The sequence below is a fragment of the Corvus brachyrhynchos genome, unplaced genomic scaffold, assembly GCF_000691975.1.
Source record: "Corvus brachyrhynchos isolate BGI_N302 unplaced genomic scaffold, ASM69197v1 scaffold43, whole genome shotgun sequence".
NCBI lineage: Eukaryota > Metazoa > Chordata > Aves > Passeriformes > Corvidae > Corvus > Corvus brachyrhynchos.
The window spans coordinates 263,948-275,674 of record NW_008237353.1 but is presented as its reverse complement, the minus strand read 5'-3'; the positions used below and the strand labels follow the sequence as shown (position 1 = coordinate 275,674).

The following is an 11,727-nucleotide window of genomic DNA, read 5'->3' as shown; positions in this document are numbered from 1 at the left end:
AACTTCCAGCGTGATCACAGATAAAAGATGTTTGTATGACCCAAGCAAGATGTAACACAATCTTTTACAAAGATTACAAAGATTAAAAAAAACTGGCATGGTACCAGTTAAAACAGCTCTTGGTAGAACTTGCGGCAAACTTGCACAACGGCACCTTTATTCATCCCACCAGAACAGACCACAAAGTGGTTCCTTGGGATCAGCACCAAAGCAAGCATGTGTTTCACAAGCACCTGACACCAGTTGCCCATCACTGATTGTTCTCACTTATATTAGCCCCCAACACACACCACCACATACAAATCCAACTTTCTGAGGTGAAAAGACCCAGGTGCTCAAATCATGTAACACCAGGACATTTTGCTGCACTCCATTAGTACCCTGTTTTTACAAGTGAGAAGAGTAGGACAACAGCAAAACAGTTTGTTCTCTCAAAGTGTTTCAGATTTTTCTTCAAAATCTTCTTTTAATGTCTGATTATTAAATAAAATAACCCAGGATACAACGTATGCATTTTACTTAACAGCAGCAGTATGAGATGAAGCACGTTCTCACTTCCTTCTCCTGTACATCTTCATTTCCAAAGTAAGAACTTCCTACTTCACCAAGACACTTATTTTAAAAAACTAGTCCACGACCAATCTTAGAAGCATCAAGAAAAGCAGAGTGGGGAGGTGGTTTGATTTTTTGGGGTTTGTTGTTTGTTTTGGGTTTTTTAGTTGCTAAAATGAAATTACAACTTTCAAGGTATAAGGCAGAAAAAAGACCTTTACTAACAACTGCTCTAGAAGATATACACTAACCTGTCCTTTTCAATGAAGTCATCTGCAGGTACTACACCAGCTAGAATGTGATTTTTTACAAGTCTTTTGTAGTGTTTCACTGCTCAAACAAGCAGTCTAATTCTACAGACAAAATCCCATTCAAAAAAACAGCCAGAAAATCACTCAGGTCAAGTATTCATATCAAGTCTCGTTACTTTATTTTTCATCTGTGCAGTCAGTTAAAAGAACAGTTAATGATGAAAACAGACAACCACAGAAGCTTTAGGTACAGTTTCGTAACACTGATGAAGCAAATGACTACACTGAACAGATTCTTTATGCTGGTCATTTCCAAACGAAACAGAAGGACATACACAGGTCTAGTTCAGTGTAAAACCTGATATTAAGCAGCAAGTTGATCACAAATTGCAGCACTGTCATATACAACACAGGAAATTACTGCTTATTCAAAGTTACACAGCCCCTGCAACAAAGATGATATGACTATATTTAAAATAAGAACCCAAAATACATTCAAGATAACGGCTGCAACAATAAGGCAATAGTTTTAAAAACAGATCCCGCTAAACAAAACAAGACCAACTGTGTAACCTGTTGCCTTCATAAGGTTTCAGACTTGGATGGGTCAATTCAAAGTTAAGTGCTTACCCACCACTAAAGTTTCAGAAGAACATTGGTAAGAACACCTGAAGACATGAGTATATTGGACTGCCAGCAATCACAACCCAGGTCTTATCACAAGTATGCATCCCACACACACAGCTTCGCTCTTACACGTTTGCATGAAGTGCCCTGTACAAAGATTTCACTACAGTTTCCTTCAAGAAAAATTATACATCGACAGAAGACATTAGCATTCCAAAATTCTTCCAAACCACATTATATAATATACCTTTGGCCTGCTACTAATAAGATCATTAAAGCTATACACTAGGCAGACAGCATTATTGGCAGCTATGTCACAACATTAAAAAATTAGCATCAGCTACTGTTTTAAAGAAGAAAGAGACTGAAAATAACTTTGGGGAGTGAAATGTACACCTACCGACAGCAAGGAAGGGAGAAGGAAGTCATTTGGCTAGAGCAGATGAGATACCCAGACATTCCACGTCCATCTTATTGCATATTTTATCAGTGTCTGCATTCAAACCCACACAGATTTCTCCTTCATTATCTTGCTCCAGAGTCTTCAGCAACCTTCAGAGCTACCCTGAACTAGCTATGTATATTGTCATAACTTCACACTTCTTCACAGCTCCTAGAAGCAGGGACTATGTTACTGTTTCTTAACCAGGGACAGCATAGGCATCAGCCTTTTGCTGTCTTCTGTGCACTAAAGTCTAGGTAAAGTGAAGTGCAATGGAGTGTCAATACCCTATGTCAGTACAGAATAAGTATCTTTATTTGTAAATCTATATCAGCAAAGCTTAAGACAAAGATGCTAATTTCTTAAGAAAAATGTACCAGTACTTGATTAGCACTGCTAGACTGGAAGTCTCACCATGTGACAAGACAGAACTACACAAGAAAACTGTGACATTAAGTTGTGTGAGGCAAACTGAAAGCAGCAGGGAACAGAATCTGATTGCTTTTGCTCTGTTTGAATAAATGGGAATCTTACTAATTAAAAAAAAAACCAACAAAAAACCCCAATCAACCATCATTAGACATTCCCTTGCCAGCACACAGGACAGAGGAGGAGACTATCAGTATTTCAATATGTGTTTACACAGTATGTGCATAGCACTGCCTGATCATGCTTCAAAATGTAACCTTATGCTTAATACATCTATGCTAGCAAATAAAACAAAGTCTTTTAGACTCCAAAGGAAAGTCAGGGCTGATCTTATCTTATATATTTTAATACTGAAACATTCAAACGATTTTAACAAGTGAATGCCCCTCACTGGATTTTGAACACTATTCACAGCTGACAAATTAAAACATAAAGGCACTAAATGAGTGCTCTTTTCCCAGATGTAGGCGTACTTGATGACAAACCTAAATGCTGCTGCTTTTTGCCATATAATTGAACCAAACCACAATTTGGAAGCCATAGGTTTGAACTTCTTAACAACTGAAAATACAAGACCAATTTTATAGTCCTGATTAAGTTTTTATACACAGAACAATGATCCAAACACTACCACATATCCAAACTTTGAGAGAAAACTGAAGCTGTTCAAGATGAGACCTGCTGGTAGTTCTTTCTCATACACACATCAGAGGTGGTACATGCTTGTTTCTCCTCTTTCCAAAATCTCATGCATCAATCTTCAGAGCTGCTAGATAAACAGAAGTGGAGCTCTTCATTCTGAAGTGCAATGTCAAAATAGCTGTATAACTCATTCTCAGAGAAAACCAGAGCAACTGCTGATTACTGGTAAAAATCCGTAAGTCCTCCATCAAACGTGAGGTACCAAATTCCCTGCTGGAACACCGTCGGAGAGTCCCAGTGATGGCTGACAAACTGGTAAGAGAGCCTTAACTGCTTCCAGGAAAAAAGTTATGTCAGATACCAAATACCTGATGCAAAGGTGTACAAGGAGAGCTAGAGAAGTGCTTAGTATCCAAATACCAAAAATGACACTTCAGAATACCAAACAGTGAGTAGTGGATAACCCAGGCACCTTCCCATCTCCAACACAGGTTGGACTTGGAGTAAAAGGTTCAGGAAAAACATTCAGAAGCCTAGCAGGACTGTTTAACCTGTAACCCTTCTTATATACAAAAACCAAGAAAACAGGTCTTGCCACCTGATTGCATTCTTTACACCTCCTTCTTTTTTAACAAAAGAGGAGATAATAAAAACCTCCAAATCACGTGCATCTAATATGATTTTTCATATTTCCTTTATACTTTTTATATATACAAGAACTTAACTAAAATCTCACTTTAGAATATATTCTAAAGCAGGATATTCTTTCAACTGATTTTTGAGTTCACATGCTTTCTCAAGGTTGAAAAAATATATATATTCATATACACCTAAGGAAATAAAACTCAATTTCACTATATGTAGTTACAGTGCTGTAAAGAAAAAATAATTTATAATCTATTTTAAGTCTGAAGTGTGTACTATGTTCAGACTAATGCAAAGGCTAAGCCTATGGTCCAGGACCTGTTCTTCAGCTGCATGCTGAGATAGGAGATACAGGAACTCAGCATTTTTGTAATGGAGATTTCTCTCCACCTCTCCATTCTTCCAGTATTCTATGACTTGCTGCTGAAGCCCTCCCTGAACCTCTACTGCAGCAGTATCATCCATTGGTAGCTGAGAAGTAAAGGTCCACAGGGATCAATGTTACCTCTTAGGTCAGTTTGTCAGTACGATCACACCACTGAGGACACAGTGCAGAGGTATTAACCATTCAGTTACTCAGACATTCAGTGGAGTATTTTAAGTCGTGTCTTCTGTAGGTGCCCTTCGCTGCCGAGCCGATTTCTGTCTCCCTCTCTGAGGTGAGGGTGGAGTTTCCTGTTCAGCTTCAGTTTCTGAAGGCTCGTTGTCTCCCTGCTGGGACCCCGTATCACCTATCAATTCTCTCAGGAATTTGAATTTAGACAAAAACAATTGCCAGACCACATACCATCCTGCAGGAGAGAGAAAAGAGGTACTGCTTAGTTACTTCATAGAAATCGATCGTCAGCTCTTGGGCAAAGTACATCACAAAAGGGAAAAATCAGCTCCCATCCTCTATTTGCCAACCCCAACAGCCCTCCACAACACATTTTACAGTCCTATAAATACCAATTCAACTTCATGAAGTCCATCCTCATCCAGAAGCAACACTGAAGCTCCAGGAAAAACCCTACACTTTCCAAATTGAACTGCCACAGCAAGTAGTTGGGTGATCACCACCACACAGATGAAGGTCTTAGTTGTCAGGAGGAAAGAAGTCCTATGGTTATATCTCAAATAAGGACTCAGGACTCATTACACAGGCACTGTGAAAAGATTGCACTAGAATTTTCACCCTCACTCAGCAAACACTCCATTCTAGAAATCACATTTTAAAAGTTGCATTACATAATTACTATGAAGCACACTTGCTCAGATCTTCAAATTAATACCATATTTTATAATAAATCCTATTCTGAAATGGACAAGGTCTTCCTTATGTTCACTAAAAGACCACATCCCCCAAATTCAAGGAGATCCCTCACTATGCCCAAATCCCACTAAATTAAAATTCACATTCTGTGGTAAATTATGTTCGGATCTACTGCTAAAATACTCTAGGTTCCAAAATTATGCAAGTAGAGAGATGCAATGACCACATTTTTAGAAAGTCTCTTAAAAAATACTTAAGAGCCACCTCCTCCTCCTCCTCTCTCTTGCCTAAGTGTTTCTGTAACAGGTAGCCAAAAAAACTTTGAAAATTCTGGCTTAGGTTTAGATATATTTATATCTGCTTTTTATTTTGAAAGAACCCACCAAACAGGAATACAACTTCTCTGTGAAATACAGTTAAGTGGAGCAAAATTTAAACAGCTTTTTGAAAACAAATGCTATACAACCATCATTTGCAAACACCAATACCCATCTGGCCTGCACAGAGCTACATATTAATAGTCCCATTCTCTGTTCAGAAGGTTTTGCCAGGTATTCAAGCCTATACTGCTGACCTATTCAGATATTAGGAGCCCTATTTTACAGAGCTAGGGAAAACTGTCCTCCCAATTACACAGCTGCCAGCAGAAGCAGACTTCTGAGAAGGGATAACGGACATATTAGAAAGGGGGGAGAAAGACTAATAAATAACTAATAAACAGGTAACACTTATATAACCACAGCAACTCTGTATTTCTTCCTCTTGTAATATGAGTCAATATGGGCAATCTATTGCTTATGACAAAAACAAGAGCCTACCCTTCTCCTCCTTCCTGGAATACTTTTCATACCCTGCAGTTTTTTAATTTCAGTAACTTCTCTGCTCCTGAGGAAAGTTGAAGGAAAGCTTTTATATGACAACCTTTTATGATCTAAATTAATTCCTTGAGTCTACACAAGTATTTCCTTTCCCATGAACGCCTAAACCCTTAAATGACTTGTGACTAAACTGAATCTGATGTCCCGCAAACGTATTACATTCCCTTGCACCTAGGAAAAAAAAAATGGATGGTAGATGGCTGGGTTTGGCTTCTCTTTTCTTTCAGAACTAAAAGTAAAAATTGAGGTAGCAGCTCTCTGAAAGTTGCTTCTACTGAAAGGTATTTCAAGTCTCTGAGACCTTCAATGCTTTGTGCATTCTGGAGACCTTTAACCAATTCATTTTTCTTGTAGTTATAAACATCATTAGAAATAATTAGATTTCCAAGAGCTATGCTCATTTCTAGTTCACAAGGAAAAAGATGCATGAAATATTTCAAGTAAATACAAGACACTTGCAAGAAAGTGCAAAATATTACAAGGTGTTTAAAAATGTCTTCAACTCCCCAATTTGTTGACAAAGTTTGAGACACTTGAGTTAGAAGTACATGAGAAATACATTTTATTAAATTCATTTAAACACATGGTGGGGGAACTCTCAGGCACAAATTTTTTCTTGGGGTTGCATTTTATTTGGCTGTTTAAAATCCTCACCTGCAAAGTGAATTATCGAGGGGCATTACTTCCAGAGGAGGGAGGGAGGAAGGAAGGGAGGAGGATGAGCCAAAAATATTCAGGGCATTCCCAGAAGTGTTTTAGGGGACTTTACAGAAGCATGACTTGAGTATATTTGGTGTAAATAAATATTCCATTAAGGTAGGTATTTTAACTTAAGCTAAATAAAGTGAACCACATGCTTCCTCTATCACTGCAAACAGGCTACTTAACACCCAGAATAACTACAGGGTGTGTGTTGGGGAAATACTAAAGACCGTACAAAGTTCAATCACACTCTCAAGAAAAACAACACTAATTTCTTTTCAGTGTTTGGTCTGAGTTAGAGAGCAGAGCAGAATGGTCTAAGTACCCAAAACCCCGAGTACCATAAACAGACTCCGGAGCTCTAGCTCCAGACTACAAACAAGACAGTGTAAATAATCAGCCAACGAGACTGGTTCTAGCAGCCAAACAAACAGACCAGTGGTAACAGGCAGGTGAAACGAACCACGGTGCAGCGGGTTGAAAAGAAAATTACAACAGGCTTAGCCAAAGATAATAGTTGGAGGGCGACCAGGCTTGAAAACGAGAATTTCAAGAACTGCACAAGGTCTCCTAGTCTGTACCAGAGACCTTTATTAGGTATAAAATAATCAAAGTAGAAAGATTTCTTTCTTTCACTTGCTCTAGTTACCTTGCCAGCTTGGATGGAAGGTTGGAAAAAAAAAAAAAAAACAACAAAAATCCCTAAAACAAACACACCTGTCCGAATCAGGTTAAGATTGCCTCTTCAGCTGAGCCTCCCTGTCACCTCACTGTTACTAAATAAATAAGAATTTCCTTGGAAGTAACCAGACTACAAAAGAACAAGTCATTCCAGGTAAGAAAAAATCTCTCCAGCAACAATATCAACTAAATACATCATTAAATAAAACCACACACACAGACACAAAGCCTGGAGGCAGATTCACACTACTGAGTTACCTCTGAATCAGAAGACAATGCATTTTCTATTAATTTCACATTCTTTTAAGAACACTGCAAAATGGTAACACCTGGCACTGTGCCATACTGAAGAACTGTATGTTACATAGCAGTGTTTTTAGAAAAAGAAAATAATTGTAAACTAATTTAAAATACACACAAAAATCCAAGGAAAATGGGCATTTCTATGCATTCTTGTCTGTATGTAGCTCAGTTTAGTTTCGCAGGTTTTTGCTGTAGAGCTCTTCCTGGACAGGTAACTGACACCATTGGTTTGCATCTCTAACACTTCCACTTTGTTCAGGTAAGCTGCTCTCAAAGAAGTCCTACTGGTTTAGCTTCACCACACACAAAACATTTGATTAGAATCAGTCTTTCACTACTTGCTTTACTTTCTTCAGCTATTTGATTTACCTTTTAAAATCATCCTTAGCTTGATTGAGCCTGTGGAAGCCAAACAGCACGCCCATAACACGCCTTCAGCAAACAAGCAGTGATGACATGCAGACTATAATACATAATATTTCTACACTAATTGGTGAAAGAAGTTGCCTCTCAAAGCAGTAAGCCAGACCAAACATACATTAGCGCAGTGCAAAGCAGGGGATCCAGCTCTTGATGTAGCAGATACTTGAAACCAATGTTGTAAAATCTAATGTACCAGTGTTTTGCAGAGAGGCAAAACAGCAGCTCCCAGCCTTGCAGAGTTTAGTACTCACTAAAAGCTGGGAGCCACCATCTCACTTAAAAATTACACAGCCAGATGCCATGCAAAGACATTTAAGCCACATTTGGTACTGTGCCATCAGTATGTCAACCCCCCTCTTATAAATCACAGTGCAACGTGTTTATGAAGATGGGACTGCAAGTCAAAGCCTTTGACTAACTCACAGCAGATCTATGTAACATCCATGCAATTCAGATGTTAAACAGATTTTATGATTTGAGTAGATTTCATTAAAACTACTTTTTCCGCTACTTCCCACACCAGCTCTTCGTTCTTTGTAAAGGGGAAAGAAACAGCGATCCAACTACAATGTTACTCCCACTCCAAAAGTGAGGGATAACAAGTCTCAGGCCCATCTATTTCATTCACCTTTCACTGGCTTGTATGCAACAGCTAACAGTTTTCTTTATTGGAGCACATTTTCCTCTTCCGTTTGAATCAGGAAAAGCAAACAGAAGAAAAACCCCAGGGTTAATATGGAGTGCTGGGGAAAAGCAGCTTGATTTTTCTTATGTGAAATACAAATGAAACCAAGAAAGGAAGGATGGTGATGCAGTAACTGCACAACACAGAGAAGATCTGACTTCCAGTTCTGAACCTGCTGTGGAATTCCTGTGCAGTCTCGCAAGATCGTTTTACTTTTGTGTCCCTACTGATTTGAAAATAGGATGCTATCACGCCAGAACATGGAAACTAATTTAGAACTGGGGTATCACCATGGTGAATGTTGCCTATATTCAAATGCTTAAGTGTCCATCACAGAAAATTCTAAGTAGCTACAGCTGCAAAAAAATGAGCATGGAGCTTCAGATGCTAATCTGAGATTTGGGAGAACAGGGTTCTACTCCAAGCTCTGTGTCAAACAACTTCTGCAACACCACACACAACAACAACACAACACACTTCAACCACATCTCTGAAACAGTGCAGCACAAGTATACTGCCCTAGGGGACAGCTTTGCTATGGAGAGGACCAGACTGAAGGAAGCACTGCTCTGACACTGGAATAACAGAGGACATTAGGTGACATGGTGCTTGGCTCTGCACAGCTCCTTAAACCAGCTCCGATTTAATGCATCACTACCACTTGCTGACTGAGCAAAAGGAAACTTGCTCTTTTCTCATCTCCCATTTATAACAGTTTCAAAACTCAACTTCAAATTAAAGGATATTTTCTAAGTTGTCTAATCAAGCATGACTTTACTCATCTGTTGAGGTACTTACAAGAATCGTTCATTGAAGATAGCTACAAAACTGTTTAAACAAAGCATTAAAGAAAAGTTATTCAGGCAGAATTGCAGGCTGAAATGTTTTCCCATCTGCAACTGAATTCAGACTTGTGAAGTGAACCACACATTCATTTCAGCACTTAGAGTTACATGATTTTTATTTTAAGGTTGTACCTCTCAAACCGCATTTCATTAGCCTGTTTTGCCAAATGAGATGAACATTTCCATCTGTTCCAGTGAAAGCACTTTGGCAATTTTACTTGGCTCCATGCATTACTACTCTGGGAAAATAAAACAAATACACAGAGGTAATCAGTACTAGAGCTCACCTTGGCTGGTATTTTATTTTATCCTATATCTTTGACTATGCACAAGTTCCTCCCATCTCAGAGGTACGTGGGATACACAAAAGCAGCAGTAAGACCACCAGAAAAAGAAAATCAGACAAAGGCGGGAATAAAAGAAGTGGAAGGAAGTTATCTTAGTCCCAGTTTTAAAAGAGCAACTGAAAATTTGCTGTGTTTACAGTACCTCAATGGTTTCTATGTCAGATGTGATCAGTTTACAAATGCTAGCTGCAAGCCTCCCGTGCTTCCCAACTAATTCAGATTAACACTGAAAGTAGCAGTTGCCAGCATCCAGACATGTTTAAAAGAAATGAGGTCATTTATTCAAAGTACATTTATAGTCATAAATGCCTAATTCACATTGCTGAAGAACAAGTCAAAGTAACTTCTGATAATTTGTGCTCTGAATTTTATCTTTTCACTTTGAAAAAATAGTAAAGTGAATGTTTTTCTCATTATTTAAGTTTTGATAGCACTTATCACACCATATGTGGATGGGCAGCAGAAATCCACATGATCCTAGAATGTCTCCTAGATATTTAAATCTATTACTCTCAGCAGGCAATCACACCATGAAGTCTTTTATGAGCCACTCAAAATCCAAGTCCCAGGTCTTTACGGTCTCGGCCCTGTAAGTTCCTCTCATTAGGCTGTTTCAATACCTCTTGTCAGATGGCTGGAAAATATTCTCATCATCAGATCAAGCTTACTCCAGATTATATCCAGCCTTTCCTATGTCAGATTTGTCCATTAATTTGTATGTCTCACTGGCTAGCATTTACTCATATCCTGTCACACACAGCACTTGGGCAGCTTCTTCTCCACCTTCTCACCTACAGGTCTCTATTCTTTACAGGCTTCCTAGGGATTGGGAAACTGCCTATCACCAGCACAGATAAACAATTAAATTCAAAGTAGCTTGTACTCAGCTTTTTTTCCAGTAGTGGTCTTGACACTGTTTTCCTTGAATATTTTCCATGGCAAGAGAAGTATAAGTGGCATAACCAATATTAATTAATTAATAAATGCTGTGTGATGGAAAAATAATTACAAATACTATAAATCACTATCAAATCCTATTGAGTCACTTCTAACAGGGTAACAGTTCAAATTCCTCCCCGAAAAACCCAATGAATGTGTCAGCTTCCTGTGTTCAGTACATCTAAAATATAGGTGACTTTTAGCAATCATTTTATAAGCTCTGACACTGATTAAAGTAAAATACAATGAAGGATTCAAAGCAAAGTACTCATGGAATTCAAGATGAATGTCCAGCATGTAACTCCAAACTGTTAAGTATTTACAAGCCACTTAAAAATAAAGTTATTAATTACTTCTGCTCTCTTTAAGCAAGAAAGCACTAGGCAAATGGTGATGTTAGCAGCCAAAGTTCATGCTTAGCATTTCAATTCCATTTGTCATATACAGACAAAAGCAGAAAGACCTGGAGAAAATGATCCTTGTTTTTGAGTTTGAACTGCATGTTGCAAAACTCTTTCAGCAAGACAATAAGCAAAGATCTTGTATGCATACTTTAAAAATATAAAAACCCTAGCAAGTACTGCACTGCATCTTCTAGAAGTTGAAAAGTGGACAGTCAACGCCTAATGAGGGTAGAGAAACTTGAATAAATATCGACTTAGGTCACTGTTTAGTCTGTAACAACAGACAGCACAGGACATGCAGGAAAAGAGAAGACAACCAAGGAAAGTATAGCCTTGCAGTTCCAGTTATCAGTATTTCACAGATTTCCTCACCCAAGATAATGACCAAGATGTTGACCTTTCTTCCAGGAACTTTAAAGGACAGAAGTTTCAGCATCCAAAATACTCCTTGTTAATGAGCTTGTAAATGATTTCCCCATTGTGTAAAAGAAAACTTTTTGTTTTCAGCCTGTTGCTTGACCATTTAACTTCATGTACTCCAACTCCTCTGCAATGATGACATTTCACAATGCTTCCCACTTCACCTTTGACATGCTACTCGGTGGTATAGCCATCACCCAGTCTCCAGTCATCTATTTTCCAGGCTTGACAGACCTAACCTGTTTAGTTTCTTCATGCTG

At 38.4% G+C, this 11,727-nt stretch overlaps 1 protein-coding gene across 1 annotated transcript; it reads right to left on the bottom strand.

Moving 5' to 3' along the window:
* Nucleotides 1-952: 952 nt before the first annotated feature.
* SMIM13 (small integral membrane protein 13) lies at nt 953-7,829 on the bottom strand. Its single transcript, XM_017730631.1, has 2 exons — nt 7,774-7,829; nt 953-4,405 (listed from the first exon to the last, which is right to left on the bottom strand). Exons 1-2 carry the CDS (start codon nt 7,827-7,829, stop codon nt 4,186-4,188), a joined length of 276 nt encoding a protein of 91 aa, XP_017586120.1. The 3' UTR covers nt 953-4,185.
* Between the last annotated feature and the right edge of the window lie 3,898 nt (nt 7,830-11,727).